At 48.2% G+C, this 18,905-nt stretch overlaps 1 protein-coding gene across 3 annotated transcripts; it reads left to right on the top strand.

Annotated features, from left to right (window-relative positions):
- Nucleotides 1-49: 49 nt before the first annotated feature.
- LOC101991565 (elongation factor Ts, mitochondrial) lies at nt 50-17,682 on the top strand. Of its 3 annotated transcripts, XM_026784621.1 has the most exons (8): nt 50-219; nt 839-950; nt 10,130-10,299; nt 10,494-10,664; nt 11,342-11,470; nt 12,904-13,026; nt 15,194-15,281; nt 17,204-17,682. In XM_026784621.1, the coding sequence occupies exons 1-8, from the start codon at nt 199-201 to the stop codon at nt 17,608-17,610; spliced, it is 1,221 nt and encodes a 406-aa protein (XP_026640422.1). In that variant the 5' UTR covers nt 50-198; the 3' UTR covers nt 17,611-17,682. The 3 variants fall into 3 exon arrangements, with proteins under 3 accessions (XP_026640422.1, XP_005358007.1, XP_005358006.1); XM_005357949.2 differs by lacking the exon at nt 50-219 and having other exon boundaries at nt 884-950; nt 10,123-10,299; XM_005357950.2 differs by lacking the exons at nt 50-219; nt 10,130-10,299; nt 10,494-10,664; ... (2 more) ...; nt 15,194-15,281; nt 17,204-17,682 and adding exons at nt 541-717; nt 7,827-8,542.
- Nucleotides 17,683-18,905: the final 1,223 nt, after the last annotated feature.

Raw genomic sequence — 18,905 nt, 5'->3', positions numbered from 1 at the left:
AAACCGCGGGCTGCCAGTAGGCCCCGCCCCTTAAAGAACCTGGGGCGAATTCTGCTGGACGTGACGGGAGGACCCTAAAGGGACGAGCAGGGGAGAGCAAGCGGACTGCTGGACTGACTGAGCTCGCGGGATGAGCTCCAGGCACCTCGCCTTTTCTGTTGGCTTGCTTCTGCCTGGTCTGGGCTCCCAGATGCCTCCATGCACCTGTGCGCCCCACAGGTGAGTGGGCTATGAGGATCCCGCCTCTGACGGTCGCATCAAGCATTATTTCTTTTCCCTACTCGTGGTCTCAAACCAAGTCAGCCGGGTCAGACCTGTGTGGTGCTGCAAGGGTCCTGGTCTGTGTGCGCCAGGGACCCAAGCTCGAGGGGTCGTCCCCATCCATCTCCAGGAAGTCCAGTTGGAGGGAGGAGGGCGAGCTGGGGAGGCGGGGCCCGGTGCCTGGGAACAGCCCAGATGGCTGGCAGTCCCCAGCCTCAACCCAGCCAACCGAGTGAGATCCGAGCGCCTGCCGACGTGCTCCTGTGCTCTCTCTGCCTGATGGCCAGCTCCCACTCGGATCCTGAACCCGAGCCCGAATCCGTGTTCCCACGGGAGGTCCGGCTCTTCACCGACTCTTACTCGGAGAGCAGCCGGTTCTGCTTCTGTGGGCACGAGCTGAGCATCACGCAGAACTTTGGGTCTCGCCTTGGGGTGGCGGCACGCGTGTGGGATGCGGTGAGAGGGGCTGCCCTCAGTGAGGGTCCCTGAGAGATCCAGTTCCCGGACCCCGCCTCTCCCATATGGAACCACGGTCGTGACAATGTCCCTCTTTCTCTTTCTTTCCAACCCCTCGTAGGCTCTGAGCTTGTGTAACTATTTCGAGAGTCAGAATGTGGATTTTCGAGGCAAGAAAGTGATCGAACTGGGCGCTGGGACGGGCATCGTGGGAATCTTGGCTGCGCTGCAGGGTGCGTGAGCTGGCATCGCGGGAGGAGGGGGAGCCGAGTGTGGGAAGCTAATACGTGGATCCCTTAGGGTGGGCAGGACTTTTGAACGCAACTCAGTTCTTTAGTTCTAACAAACCCTTACTTTACTGTGAGGCAGACAGCGCTGATCGGAGTTCAGAACACCCAGGCTAGTTAGTACAAGGGTGGGCAAAACAAACCAAGAAATGCTGGAGATGCTCTTGCGTTAAAATGCATGTGTGGGTGGGTATTCGGAAGGGAGAAGAGACCTAGGGCGTTCAACCTCATCAAAGCTTTATAGCTTCGTTATGTTAGAGTCTTATCTTCTTTAATCTCTCCCTCTTCTCTCCTCTCTCTCTCTCTCTCTCTCTCTCTCTCTCTCTCTCTCTCTCTCTCGGATCTGGGATGGGGTGTGGTCTAGTCGAGAAAAGTCTCTTACTGCCCAGGCTGGCCTAAAATGGTCCTCATGCCTCAATTTTCCAAGTGCTGGAGTTATAGGTGCATACCACCATACCAAATACAGCTTTAGGTTTTTATTGCTAGAAGAAATAAGGGTGTGAATTTTGGAAGGCTAGGGTGTAATGGTTATATATATGTATATGATATATACACACAGATATATATTCATTTAGATGTAGGTGGTGTCCTGGTTATAGATATTCATTTTAGATGTAGGGGGTAGTTGATAAAGAGTCAGAAACTAAAAAAGTTCCTTACCTGTGATCTAAGTCATGCAAACAAGATGTCCTTGTCACAGGGGACATAACTGGGTCACGTTGAAGGAAGGCTTTGCAGACACAGACATTCATTCTTCTGTTCATTCAGTCAACATGTATTCTAAATCCTCTGTGTGCCAAGAGTCGTGCTGGGGGTGCTGACATGGATAACAAGGATTTCCTCTCTCCAAGAACTCGTGGTCTAGGGAGAGGCAGTGTGAGAAGACGCTAAGGCACATACTCGGTGGCGGGGCTCTTGTCAGAGCTACCTTGACCGCTGAAGGGTCCATCAAGGGGAAGCTGACAGCTGAGGGGTTGTGGAGGGTGGGTGGATGAGAGTTAGAAAGTTACATTAGGAGGAGAGACGCTAAATCTAGGAGTTCATACCTGTAATCCCAGCACTCAGGAGGCAGAGGTAGGAAGATTGGTATAAGGTCAAGGGCCAACCTGGGCTATAGCATAAGACTGTCTCAGGTAGGAAGGGAGGGAAGGAAGAAAGGGAAAGTGTGTGTGTGTGTGTGTGTGTGTGTGTGTGTGTGTGTGTGTGTGCACGTGCATGAGAGAGAAAGAGGAAGAGCACCCACTGTCAGGCCAGCTGGGGCCTTTTTGTGCCCTGTTTAGTTGCCAAGTCTGAAATCTGGGTGTGATCTATTCTTTCGCTTTGTGTCTCAGAAATCAGCTGGTCTTGTATTCTTAACACAGCACAACTGTCTGTCCCTTGTCCCACCATGTTTGGGTTGTCCACCACCACTTCTTGCCCCAATTTTCCTAAGTGTCTTCATGATGGGAAGGGTTACCACCCCCAAACTGACCCTGTGATCTTCCCGCACCAAACCTGTTTCTCCCTCAGGCTCTCCCATTACGAAGCCACCACCCACCCACCCACCCAGTATGGAGCCTTAACGTCACCTTTGTCATGTCCCTGCTTTTTTCCCCCCATACCCTTCATGTCCTGTGGACTTTAACTCCTAAAAATTTCTTGGATTTTCTTGTGTTTTCTTGACTCCCCTCCTGGCTCCGCAGCCTGAGCCACCATCATTATCTGCTCAGACTATAATAAGGAGTTAAACTGGTTGGTCTTCTTGCTTTGAGTCCTGGCCCCCACCTACATCCTGGCTCACTCACACCACCCTACAATCTGAATGGCTTTTTCAAAATGCAGGTATCATCCCCACACCCCACCACGCCATACACCGTCGCCCAAGTCACTTGTCTACCGATCCTTATTTCTTTCCATGTAAAAGTGACCCCTTTGACCTGGCTACCAATGTCCTGCCTCCTTCTGTGGCCTCTTTCTGTTTTGCTCCCTGGCCTGTATCTATTACCTTTCTCTCCATTCTACAAACCTGCTTTGGTGTCTCCTTCCTTTGGGACTTCGTGGGGGCTGCACTTTCTGCTTGAAACAGTTTTACTGCTTGGCTAATGCAAATGTATTCTTCATTGCTAGGCTCAAACAGCCCTTCCTTCCTCCCCACCACCCCCAGCCCATGCTGGCTTGGATCTCTTAGTACTCACACAACTGTGCTCATAGACTCACTTTAAGCTGGTTTTCACTGAGCTCAGGTGGGTCCTTGTGCTACCCAGCTAGCTTGTCAAATTTCCTTTGCCTGCTTATTCTTCCACACTCCTCTTAGACATCTATTTCCTAACCTTCTTATTCTTCAAACTGTGGATGCCTCCTCTGCAATTACCACCCTTATCTGTGTATCTATCTATCTATCTATCTATCTATCTATCTATCTATCTATCTTCCATCTATGTATCTATCATCTGTCTGTCTGTGTGTATCTATCTATCTATCTATCTATCTATCTATCTATCTATCTATCTTCTATCTATCTATCAATCATCTATCTATCTATCTATCTATCTATCTATCTATCTATCTATCTATCTATCTATCCTTTACACACAGAGTAGTATCTACATACTGGCTGTGTATATACATGTATATATGATTGATATATGTGTACATAGCTATGCTGAATTTCTATTGTGGGTAGGTCAGCGACCGATCCTACATCCCCTACATCCAGATGTTCACGTCACTATAGTCCTCTCCTGTCCTTTCCTCAGTTCACCCCAGTTAGGCATTTCCTCCGGGTCTCTAGCTGGGGTTGTGTTTTGAACTCAGGACCAGTCTCTAGGACACTCCAGTTGTTTCAGCACTGACATGATACTCTTCTCTCCTTGAAACGTCCTTTGCTTTCTGGGCCAGTGCACTTCTGGCTTCCACCTACACTGCTGGCATACTTTTTCATTCTTTTTATATTAATTCCTTTTCATCCTTACAACAGAGACTTTGAGCGCCCCAGAGCTCAGGAGTAGCCCTTTTGACCCCTTATTTTTTTCTGGCTATGCTCCCTCCTGAGAAGTCACATGATTTTGTGGCTTTGAGTGTCCTTTTTATGGTGAGGACCAGGATTCTCTCATTTCTATATCCAGACTTGTTTACATAACCCATTGCTTACTCAGTATCTTCCCGGGATTGTTTGATAGACATTTCAGACTTTGCTCACAAATGAAATCGCGCTCCCGTTTCCAAGTCTGCCTCCTCTCCTGAAGCCCTCTTCATTTACATCACGGGCAATTTGGTCTGAGTTAGGCCAAATGTTCAAAAAAACATTCCCAGTCAGTGGTGGCGCACACCTTTATTAGCACTTGGGAGGCAGAAGCAGGCAGATCTCTGTGAGTTCGAGGCCAGCCTGGTTTACAAGAGCAAGTTCCAGGACAGGCTCCAAAGCTACAGAGAAACCCTGTCTCGATTCAAAAAAAGAATCTTTAATAAAAATAAAAATCCTTAATAAAAATCTCTGAGAAAGGAGAGAGAAAGAGAGGGGGGGAGAGAGAGAGGAGAGAATATCAGCTTGTTGACACTGGCAGCACCTTCAGAATATATTCAGAATCTGACTGCTTCTTTGTCTTTGTCACTTACCTGATTTCCAACCAAGATCATCTCGCCCCATGACAGGTACCTTTGCAGTTGCCTCCTAACTAAATTCCCCTACTTCTGTTCTTGCTCTGCTGCAGTCTTTTTCTTGTGTGTGTTTTTTAAAAATTTCTTTATTTATTTGTGTGTGTTCTGCCTGCATGTGTGTACCACATGCGATCCTGGTGCCTGAAGATGTCCGAAGGAAGCACCAGATCACCTGGAACTGGGGTTGCAGATGGTTGTGAGCCACCATGTGGGTCACATGATGGGAGTCAAGCCGGGGTCCTCTGCAAGAGCAACACAAACACATGCTCTTAACTGCTGAGCCATCTCTCCAGCCCGCTTGTAGGTTTTGTTTTGTTTTTTGTTGTTTTTTTTTTAAATCACAACAATCAAAATACACCTAATAAACCCTGAGTCAGTGTAGAAAGTCCTTCCACTTAAAACCGCCCCACCTTCTCTCATCACAGGAGTTGGCCCCCCTGTCCCTCCTCCCTCTGCTCCTGCTGCTGTTTGTCCCTGCTGCTCCATCTTCACACCTGCCAGGCACGGTCCTGCCTCAAGCTCTCTGTGTGTGCTTGCTGATCAGGTGTTTGGTAGACTTTAGCCAGGGGGAGCCACGTGGTTTGCTCCATCCCTGCTTCTCTTTGGGTCTTTCCCAAGAATGCTTAGGGAGGATTTCCCAAGCCGTCTGTCCTCAAAGGAGTCACACCTCTTCCCTGCTTGGTGCCTCACTGTACCATGTATTTGATGTATTGTGTGTTGTCTTACTTCTTTTTGGCATTGTTCTTTTAGATAAGGTCTAATGTAACCCTGGTTGGCCTTAAACTGCTCATCTTCTGGCCTCTGTTTCCCAAGTGCTGGGATTATAGGTGTGAGCCACCAGGCCCTGTTTAGTTTTGGTTTGTTGACAATGTGTCTTGCCATGCAGCCCCACATGTTAGTCTGAGACTAACAGTCCTGCCTCAGCCTCCCAAGTGCTACAATTACAGATAGGTGGGTACCACTAGGCTTGGGTATTTCATTTCTTTTAGTCATATCTTCTCTTCTTGACACTGCTTGTTGTTGTTGTTGTTGTTGTTTTCGAGACAGGGTTTCTCTGTGTATCCCTGGCTGTCCTGGAACCCACTCTGTAGACCAGGCTGGCCTCGAACTCAGATCAGCCTGTCTCTGCCTCCCATGTGCTGGGATTAAAGACCTGTGCCCACTACTGTCTGGCACCGCTGTTTTTTGTTTAATTGAAAATGTTACATTTGTTTATTGAGGGGAGCGTACTTGTCATGGCACATGTGTGGAGGTCAAAAGAACGTTTGTGGGAGTCAGTTCTCTCTACCTATGGGGCTCAAAACTCAAACTCAGATTATAAGGCTTGGTGGCAAGCGTCTTTATCCACTGAGTTACCTTATTGCCCCATTCCCCTATTTTTGAAACAGAGTCTCGTGGAGTCTAGGCTGGCCTCAAAGGACATAACCAAGGATGACCTTGAACTTCTGATTTGGCTGCCTATTCCTCTCTAGTGTTGGGATTACAGGCATGTACTATCACTTTTGGTCTAAAAATTAATTACTTAATTTATTTGGTGAAATAAAACCAAGGGCCTTATGTATTCTACCAACTGAGCTACAACCCCAGCCTGCTCCCTTTTAAACTAATTTATTTTGAAACATTATTATTACTACTATTAGTAGTATTATTAACATTATTATTACTATTATTATTACTATTATTATTATTACTATTATTATTACTATTATTATTATTAGTAGTGTTTTGATTTTTCACCCCAGCCCTCCTCTAGTTTACTGAGTCAGGGTCTTGCTGTGTAGTTGCTCTCTAAGTGATGATTGTCCCGATTCTACTTCCCTAGTGCTAAAATCACAGGCAGGTTTTGCCACGCCTACACTATTCTATAAACTCCATGAGGGTGGATTATTATTATTATTATTGTTTATTATTATCATTATTATTTTGATTTTTAGAGACAGAGTTTCTCTGTAGGTTTTTTTTTTTTTGGTTTTTCGAGACAGGGTTTTTCTGTAGTTTTGGAGCCTGTCCTGGAACTAGCTCTTGTAGGCCAGGCTGGCCTCGAACTCACAAAGATCCGCCTGCCTCTGCCTCCCGAGCGCTGGGATTAAAGGTGTGCGCCATCACTGCCTGGCATGAGGGGTGGATTCTTATCTGTCTTGATTACTGCTGTATTCCAGACACCTGGCACAGAGGACCCGTGATGAGGATGGATGAGTGAGATCTTACTGCTTCTGCTTTCTATACTGTTAATCCTGCTTCCGATTAAGTAGTTACTTTTGTGATGTGTGTGTGTGTGTGTGTGTGTTTCCATGTCCAGAGGGAAACTTTAGGAAGGCTGCAGTTTGGTTTTTCCTCCCGTTGTGTCCCTAGCATTTAGCAAGAACTCAGTCCCCGTTTGTTGTGTGAGTAAAGTATTCTGTAATACCGATCTGATCGTCTTTACCCCAGATTCTGCTCTTCAAACCTGATTCTTGGACTGGGAGTATAGCGGCTAAGTGCTTGCTCAGCATGTGAACACACTCTCAAGCCTGGCTCTCCTTAGCATGCCATAGGCCTTGGGTAGGGTCTTGACATTTTAGAGCAGTGGTTCTTAGTCTTCCTAATGCTTTAACCCTTTAATTCCGTTCCTCATGCTGTGGTGACCCCCAGCCATAAAACTATTTTTGTTGTTACTTCATGCCTGTAATTTTACTGCTGTTATGAATCATATGAATCTGTGTTTTCCCATGGCCATTTGGAGGTTGAAAACCGCTCTTCTAGACTGTAGCCTTCCTTAACTATGCCGTGCCCTTTGCCTTCCAGGCCCTTGTGCTCTATTTTGTGCTTGGAAAGCTTCATCTGACCAACTTGTGCTTGTCCTCTGAGGCTCAGCTGAGGTCACGTCTTCTGAGTTTGGGTGGGTAGGTGGGTGGGGGCGCCCAGCTGGTCGCCAGCTTGGTCCTGCCCAGGCTTTTGCTGACATCTGGTTGTTGTGTGTTGGGCAGAGAGGTTGAAGATTAGCTCGGAGAGAATGTTGATGTTGTAGAATGTAGAGTAACGAGGCTGGTATGGGTGAGGCTGGGGTTAGGGCAGCTAAAAGCCAAAAGTATGGACTTTGGGCTTTTCACGGCATGAGGCCTTGAGGTCTCTGGACCCTCCGGGCAGGAGTCATGAGCCCTTTCACGGTCCCTCTGACTTGGATTTCTCCTCCTTGCTCTCCCTCAGGGGGGGATGTTACCATCACTGATCTACCATTGGCCTTACAGCAGATCCAGTATAATGTCCGCGCTAATGTACCATCTGGAGGCCGGGTGAAGGTCTGTGCCTTGTCCTGGGGAATTGACCAGCATGGCTTTCCTGGAAACTATGACTTGGTGCTGGGGGCAGATATCGTGTATCTGGAACCTACCTTCCCACTGCTGGTGGGGACCCTCCAACACCTGTGTGGGCCCCAGGGCACCATCTACCTGGCCTGCAAGATGAGAGAGGAGCATGGAACTGAGAGCTTCTTTCGGCACTTCCTGCCCCAGCACTTCCAGCTGGAGCTGGCCCAACGGGATGAGGATGTGAATATCAACATCTATAGGGCCAGGCACAGGGAAGTGAGACCTGCTGGGCCTCACCCCTGCTGCTGAGCCCAGCCCCTGCCTCAGCAGAGGATGGCATATCTCCAGAGCCATAAACATCTGGACCAAAGAGAAGGATGGATTGCCTGTCTTCTTTCTTACCTCTTCCAGTTTGCTCCCGAGGTATTCTTGGGGAGTTGCAGGAGGAGGACAGCTTGTTAAAATAGCAGAGCCCTAGAAGCATTGAGTTTAAAGCACAAAGAGGGGCCCTCAGCGGAGGAGGATGAGATGGTGTGCAGGATATGGGGGGGGTAAGGGAGGCAAACTGGGTATGAATCATGGCTGCGGAGAGACTGCCACTGATTGCTTCTTTAAACAGAATGGACTTTTTTGCTTGTTTTTCTGAGACAGGGTTTCTCTGTGTAGCCCTGGTTGTCCTGGAACTTTATGGACCAGGCTGGCCTCGAACACAGAGATTCACCTGCCTCTGCCTCCTGAGTGCTGAGATTAAAGGTGTGTGCCACCACCGCCCAGCTTCAGAAAGGACTTTTTAAAAAAGCACATTCTTTGCTTGGGGTGGCAGCATATGCCTTTAACCCTCCAGCACTCCAGAGGCAGAAGCAGGTGGACCTCTATGAGCCTGAGGCCCGCTGGATCTACAGAGTGAGTTTGAGGCCAGCCAGAACTATATAGCGAGATCCTGCCTCAAAAAACAAAAACAAAAACAAACAAACAAACAAAAACCAAAAAAAAATTTCTTTGACATTCTTTAAGGGAAAAAAATGAGCATTAATCATCTCTTCTGCACCCCCAAAATGTAGATATTGAGGGGGAGCTGGTACCAAGACACCTCAGAACACCTGCTTCTTGCCTGCTATAATAAGACTCTAAGACCTGAGACTGGGTGGGACAAGCTGAAGAGCTGTCCCTTGGGTTATACTTCTTCATCCTTTGCAGAGTTCAAGGCCTGACCACAGATTATCACTTTGTGTCCAACCTGGATTGAGTTCTAGGTTCTTCTGATCTCCAGCTTTTCCATCCTAATCTGTCTTCCCTTCACGTCTTGTCTCTGCCCTCTGAAGCGGTCTGGACGGGCCTCTTTGCTTACTGTGTAGGCACACAGCTATCTCTGGTGTGTCTACTGCCTTCCTCTTAACCTCCAAACCACTCTTCAGATTCTTGCAGCCTTCCCAAATCTGCTGGATTTAGCTTCTAATGCAGGAACTAATGCTTCTGCCTGGTACCCAGGCACACTTGCGCTAGCTCTCACAAAATACTTTGTATTTTATTTCCTACCCCTTTGTATTGCACTTTTAGCCAAATTGCTAAAGTCCTACTCTTTGTTCCCTAGCTCTGTGGCTGCATTTCCTTACTTCTCTGCTCTTCTTACAGGAAGGGCCACTGCTTCCTGTTAAAATTCGCTCTTTGCTTCTGGAAAAACAAAACAAAAACACCCTCCTTTGGCTGGTCCTTCTGTTTGGCTGTGACTTCCTTCTTGGGAGATCTTTATCTGTTTAGGGACCTTATCTTGCCATATCTGATTCTATTTCCTCACCAATAGATACCTTGGAGCACAGGGCTGGGTGATTTATTCATCACTAATCCCCTGAAACTGACAAGAGCCCCGGGCACACTGGGCACACTGGTGTTCCGCAGATATCTTGCTGATTCAGTAATTATATATTCGGTTTGTTGTAGGAACTCCATGCCACCTCTCCAGGTGACTTTGGATAGTTTCCTGAACCCACCTACCTGCTTCCCCTTTGTCCTGGGTCATAAATGAATACTGAAAATGAAAATTGGAAATAAAGAAACATAAACTATTGCCTACATGTCTTGTGTTGTTATTTTGTAACAATGTTATCTCATCGTTTTTCTGTTTTACCCACTGAGGTCTAAGTCTTTTCTGATACAGTTTAAAAAGTCAAACCAAAGAGGCGATTATATTCCTCCAGTCTGCAGGTGGCAGCATCCTCGCTCGACACGTTCCGGGAGGAGTTTTGGTCCTCGCGCCACGCCGTAGGCCGGGCGTCTCACCTGTGCGCCGGCGCGCGGGCGTGTCCAGGCTGCTAGAAAGGATGTCGCTGCTGCGGTCGCTGCGTTTCTTCCCGGTCGCGTGCACCGGCCTCTCGGTGAGGGCTCGTGGCCCAGGGGCTAACCTGCGCTCCCTGGCGCCGTGAGTGTGCCCTTCCCGTTCCCCGACCCGGGCTCCGCGCCGTCCACCCGGCAGTGCCCACGAGGGCTCGCCCTGCGGCCGTGCCCCCTCGCCTCTGTCCAGCCCCGGCCGCTCCCGACCGCTCATCCCCTTTCTCCTTCCTCCCTCCAGGCGAGGTCCGTCCTGCTTCAGTCGTCCCAGCCATGGCACACGTTTCACGCGGGCCCCTCGTTGGCATCTGCCTCCAGCAAGGAGCTCCTTATGAAGTTGCGGCGGAAAACAGGCTACTCCTTCGTCAACTGCAAGAAAGCTCTGGAGACTTGTGGCGGTGACCTCAAACAGGTGAGAGGAGGCGCTGCCCGACCTGGTGCAGCGGCTCGACATTATACTTTTCTTCCGGGGCTGTTCTGGGGATCATAGATGTGACCTACGGCCCAGCGTCCTTAACGACAGAGCCAAAGCGAAGAATTTGGCTTAAACGATTTTGTATTCAATTGACCCAGAATCCCAGAGCTGATCCCATGTTAGGGGGCTGTGGGATTTGCTACTGCTTGGTGATAAGTGTTTGTGTAAATTTCGAAGTTAGACGCCAGAGGCCTTCATGCACCGTAATTTTGTACGTTACAATTAATCCTTTAGAGCTATGTCAGCGTTGTCTGTGTAACGAAGACACTAACCCGTAGTGGGGTTGTGAAGATTAAAGCACTGGCTACCTACGGTGCTCGTGTAGAGCACTTAGGAGGCACTAGTTTCTGTTTCAGAATGTGGGAGTGCAGAAAGATCGGTTGGTTTAGATATGATTTTTGTTTTTTGTTTTGTTTTTCAAGACGGATTTCTATTTGTAGCCTTGGCCGTCCTGGAACTCACTTCGTTGACCAGGCTGACCTCGAACTCACAGGGATCCGCCTGCCTCTGTCTCCCAAGTGCTGGGATTAAAGGCATGCGCCACCACCGCCAGGCTGATTTGGATATACTTTAAAGCACCATTCATTTCGAATTTTCCTCTTTTCCATTTGTAGGCAGAGGCCTGGCTGCACAAGCAGGCCCAGAAGGAAGGCTGGAGCAAAGCAGCCAAGCTCTATGGGAGGAAGGCCAAAGAAGGCTTGATTGGACTGCTGCAAGAGGGAAACACAGCCGTGCTAGTAGAGGTGAGTTGTTGGGGAGTCCGTGTACTAGAAACAGCTTGTACAAGGCCTGTGGTACGGGATCTGTTGAGAACTGCAGTGGTGGTCGGAGTTTTGTTCTCACGGCCTGGGTTTAGTGTGGAGATGCACAGGCGTCTTGATGGGAACCGGCCTAGCAACCTAGAACGGTTCTCCTCAGTGTGGATGCAGTGAAGCCTTGTGACCTGGAACAGGTAGGTTTTCCTGTGATCTCAACACTTGGGAGACTGAGGCAGGAGGATTACTGTGGGTTTGAGGGCAGCTAGGCGAAAGTGAAACCCGGACCCCTTTACCCCTGAAAAAAAAATAAGAAAAAGTAAAATAGATTTTAAAATTAGTACTTATATTAACGTGTTACTCTGTATATTGAGGACTGATAAGTAGCGGATTTAGAGGAGGCTGGAGGGTCAATGTTGGGAGCAGTTAAACCCCAGATCCTGAATTTCTTGTAATCCCCTGATCTTGAGTACCTACAGCTGCTCTGAGCACGAGACCTTCAGGAGTTCCTGATGGCAGGAGAGTGGTTTCTGGTGGGTTTGGCTGGGGCGTGGCTATCTCTATATAATCTGCCCCTGAACACAATAAAGGGGGCATTCTTGGGGAATTCAAGGATGACCTGTGTCACAGTCTTTCTGTGTGTGTCTGTGTATTTTTTTTTTGTTGTTGTTTTTTGTTTTTTGTTTGTTTTTCGAGACAGGGTTTCTCTGTGGCTTTGGAGCCTGTCCTGGAACTAGCTCTGTAGACCAGGCTGGTCTCGAACTCACAGAGATCTGCCTGCCTCTGCCTCCCAAGTGCTGGGATTAAAGGCGTGCGCCACCATCGCCCGGCCTGTCTGTGTATTTTAACCTCCAGCCCCCTTGCCCGAAGCGTACGAACTGGGTAATAGCGCACAGAGCGCAGACACGGGTGTGTGTCAGGTCACGACTGACAGCAGGTGCAGAGAAGGTGACAATAAAGGGATGAGATAAACAAGTGACTGTATCAGTGGTTTGGAGGGTGGGCATGGTGGCTCCTGGGTGTGATTCTAGCACTTAGAGGCGGAGGCAGGAAGATTAGTTCAGGGTCATCCACGGCTACTCACCCACTTCACGGCCAGCCTGAGACCCTTTCACAAAACAGAAAAGGCTTGGAGTCGGACGGGGTTAATGGACGAGGTGACTGTGGTGTGTGGTGAATTTGGGAGCCCTTCAGAATGTTCTGGGGTCCTCCTAGGTAAAATGCAGGTTGTTGCCGACTCCCTGCCATGGCGACAGTCACTTCCTGGTTCCTGCCTCACCAGAACTGTGGAGCTGCAGCTTTAAACCGGGGCTGTTTGTTTCTGTGGAGTCTGCAGCTTGTTCTTGGCTTAGCCTCCAACCTCAAGGACATTTAGGGACTGTCTGTAAGCAGCTTGTGCAGCTGTACCGTTGTTCCCACAGGTAAACTGTGAGACGGATTTTGTCTCTAGAAATTTAAAGTTTCAGCAGTTGGTCCAGCAAGTCGCCCTGGGGACCCTGTCTCACTGTCAGAGCCTGCAGGATCAGCTGTCCACCTACACCAAGGTGAGTCTGAAGGGCGTCTCTGCTTGCTGAATTTGTCACCACGCCTTAGGGGTCTGTTCTTTTCGGGGTGACCATCTCTTTATGCAAGTGCTGGGGATCCAGTTCTCACTACCTGACCTGGTGACCACAAGGAAACCCTTCCCAGAAGATTTCCCTTCAGTGATGCTCATTTCTCAGTCCTTGCCAGCCAGTATTGACTGTCCATGTAAAGCAACGCTTTCACATCGGTGTTCTGGTCTCTTGATAATCACAAGCTGATTCTTCAGCCCCAGCTGATCAGAAACTGCAGATTGTTAATCCAGAATATCACATCAATGACTCTAGAGTCTTTAAAGGAACTCTCAAAACAAAGATAAGAGATATCTTATTCCTTCTCTTCTAAAGATTTTTTTTTATTGCATTATTCTTATCACGATATACTTACTGGTGTGTGCATATGTATGTGTATGTATGTATGGGTGCTTGGCAGGACTCAGTTCTGTCCTTCCATTATGTTGGTTCTGCAGCTGCTCAAGTGCTCAAGGGCTTGGCAGCACGCTCCTTTGCCCACTGAGCCGTCTCCCTGCCCCCCTTAATCCCTTTTGAATCTCATTATTTTTTCTTGTATAAGGTTTATTTTATGTTTATTTGTTTGCATGCACTTGGGTGCCCACAAAGGAAGGTGAGAAGGAGTCACAGTGGTTGTCAGCTGCCCAATATGGGTGCTGGGAACTGAATTCAGATCCTCTGTGCTCATAACCTCTGAGCTGTCTCTCCAGCCTTGAATCTCATTCTCCTTTCTTTCCTTTTTAACATTTATTTTTACATTATGCATATGATTGTTTTACCTATATAACACACTGTGTATGTACGGTGCCCTCACAGGCCAGGAAGAGCGCTGGGTCCCTTGAAACTGGGCGTATAGACAGTTGCGAGCTGCCATATGATGCTGGGAATTGAACACTTGTCCTCTGGAAGGGCAGTCAGTGCTTTTAACCACTGAGCCATCTCCCCAGCTTCTCGAAACCCCATTTTCATCCACTTTTGTAAATAAGTGGGCTGATTGGATCATGGTTTGACTTTTAAATATTTCTTGTTACGAAGAACATGTAAATGTACAGATGGTGACATTCACACTCGTTTTTTCACTTGCGTGTAACATGGGAACAGTTCACAGCAGTTCATAAAACTTCCTTTGTTCCACCATGTTCACTATCTTGTTGTCTTTTTTTTTTTTTCCTAGTTGCATAGTATTCTTTTGTGTGGATTATTCAGCCAGTCTCCTCTTTTGGGCATTTAGGCTATTGCCAAAATTCAACAATTAGAAATCAAAATTCATTGCTCAATGAATAATGTTGTGTATTTGCACTTTTAAAAAACTCATCAGGGCTGGAGCGATGGCTCAGTGGTTAAGAGCATTACCTGCTCTTCCAAAGGTCCTGAGTTCAATTCCCGGCAACCTCATGGTGGCTCATAACCATCTGTAATGAGGTCTGGTGCCCTCTTCTGGCCTGCAGACATACATACAGACAGACAGACTATTGTATACATAACAATTTTTTTTTTAAAACCTCATCCTTGGAAGTTCATCATAAAGCTGGTTGTGATGTGTATTTGTAATCCCAGCACTTGGGAGGCAGAGGCAGGAAGATTTCCAGGAGTTTGAGGTCAGCCTGGGCTACAATGTGCGTTCCAAGATTTTCAAGATTACAGAATATGACCCTGTCCCCAGAAAACAATAAAAAAGGAGGAGTGTCCTCGGATGCCCCACCCTGGGGCCCAGAGTGAAAGGCTAAGTGCTCATCTGGAAATGGCACTGTCCTCTCCTGCTTCTGCAGTATCACGAGTTCCTGGCAGCACCCCAAACCCACGAGGGTTGATCCTCTGATTGTATAAAATCCTGGCAACACCCCCAAACCCATGAGTGTTGATCCTCTATGATTGTGTAAAATCCTGGTCCCGGTTTCTAGGAAATCCTAAGGAGGTTGCCTGGGATGAGGGTCGAATGGAGAAGGGTGGTGCAGTAGGAGAGTGAGGTTTGTAGGCATGGCGATGCTGTCAGTCTTTAACATCCTGGGCCTAGTGGAGGCTTCGTCTGTTTATAGATGGTCATCTTACCATCTTCCCGGGTCCAGGCTCTTTGATTCCGGCAGTGCAGCGCCCGCTCATGCTTGTCTCCTGTGCGTAGGGCTTCCTGAACTCCTCTGAGCTTTCTGAACTTGCAGCTGGGCCCGGCACAGAAGGCACTCTCAAGGACCACTTGGCCTTAGCGATTGGTGAGTACCTGAGGGTTCTGGGAAGTGGAAGTCAAGATCGGAGTTTCCCTGGTCTCTTTGATGTCCCCCCAAATCTCATTCTGTAATTGGAGGCAGGTGGTAGGAGTGACTATGATAGAAATATGTCATCCTTACACATGTGTGATGCTGTCAGTAATAAATGTGATAGAGATGTGTCATACATGGATGACTGTCTCAATAATAAATGTGATAGAGATGTGTCATATACGTGTATGAAATTCTCAGTAATAACTAATAAAAAAGAATGACAAGCTTACGTGCCTCTAAGGGCAAGAGTATGTGAATCTGGGTTGGCCTTCCGGGAAGCAGCAGACACCCTGAAGAGCCAAAGGAGGCAGCATCCCCAAGCTCTAACTGGGTAGCGCATTGAGGGAACTGGAGTTCTCACCACGCGCTAAATAAAGATGAGGCGGCTCTAGCTTCCAGGTGACCCCTTCTCTGTATGTTGTAGGGAAAAACACACTAAAGGTGAGAAGAAAATGTAAGGGGTTGGGGGATGGCTCAGAAGAGCCCTGGCTGTATTTCCATAGGACCCTGGTCTGATTCCTAACACCAGCTTGGTGGCTAGTGACAATCTCTAATTCCAGTTCTAAGGGATTCTGGCTTCCAGGGGTACAGCGTGCATGTGGTTCGCAGACACCCATGCAGTCAGAGCACCCTACACATGAAATAAAAAGAAATCTTTTTTTCTAAAGAAAATGTAAGCTCATGTGCTTTGGGAATTAGCTGGTGAGTTTATGAGGATGCCCGTCTGCAGAAGCCATTGTTGGGGAGCCTCTCCTGGTCACGGGGCTTCAGGAGGGCTGCGTGCCCCCTTTCCATGTGTCCTGATGGAGCGAGGGAAGCAGGCTGGATTTTCACTGCTGGGAGTTTTCTTGCCGTCTGCAGCTTCTAGTCAAGGCACAGTTCTGCTTTTGCAGGGTGACCTCATACTGCTGCCTAGCGAGTCCTGGGTGAGCAACCAGGCCAGCAGCTGTGTTAAGAAATCCTGAAAGAAATGGGGGTTTTGATAGCTTCTGGTAGTTAGTTGTCTGTTGGGTAGAATTCTGATCTGTTTTCCTGTTTACTTGATTTCTGGGTCTTTTCTCGCTTTATAACCTCTAGCTAAAAGTGTGGCTGTCACTGCATCTTCCTCAGACCCTGCTGTTTGCCCGTTGTTCCTCCCTATTCTTTGTTTTAGCTTCTGTTGGACGGGGATCCTGGGGAAAAGGAGAAGACTAGAGTCTGCTTTTGGGTCTCATGAGGTTTTGAGAGTGTTATCTTTGTACTTCTGGCAGGCGGAAGTTGAAACTGTCAGGGGCTTTTGGTTATAGACCTTTCCCAGATCCTGGTGGTGATGGGAGTTGTGTGTTTCTGTGTGGTTGTGTTTTCAATGGTGTGGTGGGGGAAAAATCCAGTTTCTGCTTCGGGGTCCACTCTGAGTTGTAATTCCAACTCTGCCACATATAGGTGGGTGTATCGCTTGACCTCTCTGAGTCTGAGTCTGATGAAAGTAGCCAGGTTCTGAGTGCCCGCTATGCATGAGACACCAGAAGACATGCTTCTTGCGTATGTCGCCTCTTTATTTCTCGCAGTAGCCCTGAAAGGTAGGTAGTATTTCCATTGTATAGGTGAGGAAGCTAAGGCTCGGGCAGTTGATAAATGCCCGAGGTCACAGAGCCAGGAAGAGGCAGAACCGTGCGGTGAGTCTGTGGCAGCCAGCCCCATCTAGGTATCCTGTAGGGACCCTGCCGTTTTCCTTCCTCCCCGTCCTCCTAGGATACAAGATGAGGCTCGCATCTTCCGTCTCATTGAAGATTACTGCATGGACAGAAAGGTCGCCATGTACAACTGGCCACATTCATGCCACCCTGGTCACCACAATCCAGTGGTCGTCGTTTCTTGTTTTTGCTCTTTTATAGGGAAACTGGGAGAAAACATGATTCTTAAGCGAGCTGCCTGGGTGAAGGTGCCGTCTGGGTTCTATGTTGGCTCTTATGTGCACGGAGTGACCCAGAGCCCCTCCCTCCACAACCTGGTCCTGGGGAAGTATGCGGCCCTGGTCGTCTGCGAGACCTGTGAGCAGAGCGCAAACCTGCAGGATGTGGGCCGTCGCCTGGGGCAGCATGTGGTGGGCATGGCCCCTCTCTCGGTTGGCTCCCTGGACGATGAGCCTGGAGGAGAGACTGAGACCAGAATGCTGTCCCAGCCGTACCTGCTGGACCCTTCCATCACGCTGGGGCAGTACGTGCAGCCCCAGGGCGTGTCTGTAGTGGACTTCGTGCGTTTTGAATGTGGAGAAGTGGAAGAGGCAGCAGAGGCCGAATAGGTTTTGGCCCAGGTGGAAATAATTTATTTTTAGATCTGGATTTCCTTATTAAAAATTATTTTCTAAACCTCTCCAACCCTCGCATTTGTTTTTTTTTTAAATATTTATTTATTATGTATACAATATTTTGTCTGTGTGTATGCCTGCAGGCCAGAAGAGGGCACCAGACCCCATTACAGATGGCTGTGAGCCACCATGTGGTTGCTGGGAATTGAACTCAGGACCTCAGGCATACTACCGGGTAACAATATTTTGTCTGTGTGTATGCCTGCAGGCCAGAAGAGGGCACCAGACCCCATTACAGATGGTGTGAGCCACCATGTGGTTGCTGGGAATTGAACTCAGGACCTTTGGAAGAGCAGGCAATGCTCTTAACCTCTGAGCCATCTCTCCAGCCTCCAACCCTCGAATTTGTTTTCTTTTTTTAGTTTATAATGAAATTATATACTTGCGGGTAAAGTTGTTAAATAGTAATAAAGTAGGATTTTCCTTATTTGCATAATACTGGATTTAACTGTTTTTGAAATTTTGAAAAACTGTGTATGAGCACACACATGCCAGGCTTGTTTGGTAAGCACTTTTACCCAGTGTTAGTATTCAGGCATCTGCACTGGCCTGCTCTTGGGGTCCTGACCGGATACATCCTCAGCTGCAGCTACTAAGAGCACCTCCAGTGTGCATTCGCTATGTTCTCATTTAAAAGGTGGCCTTGCCCACTCCCATCTCTTTCTATCTATCTCTCTCTTTTCTTCTGCTGCTCCTATCCCCAGAGGCTGGTCTCCTCCCTCCCCTTCCTCCTTTTCCCATTCCCTTTCCCCCAATTAAAAAAAAAAAAATGAGCCAGAAAAATGACGCTGCAGTCAGGGGCACACGCTAATGTGTGCACACTTCAGAGGGCATGCTGCAGTCAGGCATAGGCATCTTTCTTTCACCATTTTTTAAAATTACAGCACCCAGTCCCCATTGTCAGTCTATCGCATTGTTCCTTAAGTTTCTTACAGACTCTGTCTTGTTCTGTGACAAAACAATCTCTGATTCTGTGTCCATTCTGTGACATTGTAGACCGTGCATCTTTCCTGGAGCTTCCCCTGCAGTGTATCTTATGATCAGGATTTCATACTGTTGATGTGCTAGAGTGGTCTGGAAGATGCGGGCGCGAATGCTAATGACTGCAGTGCTGAAGTGTGCACACACTAGCGTGTGCCCCTGACTGCAGCATGCCCTCTGAAGTGTGCACACACTAGCGTGTGCCCCTGACAACTACAGTGAGCCCTCTGAAGTGTGCACACACTAGC

The sequence above is a fragment of the Microtus ochrogaster genome, chromosome 24 (genome assembly GCF_000317375.1).
Source record: "Microtus ochrogaster isolate Prairie Vole_2 chromosome 24, MicOch1.0, whole genome shotgun sequence".
Taxonomy (NCBI): Eukaryota; Metazoa; Chordata; class Mammalia; order Rodentia; family Cricetidae; genus Microtus; species Microtus ochrogaster.
The sequence above is the reverse complement of the archived record's forward strand: the minus strand, read 5'-3'. Positions and strand labels throughout refer to the sequence as shown.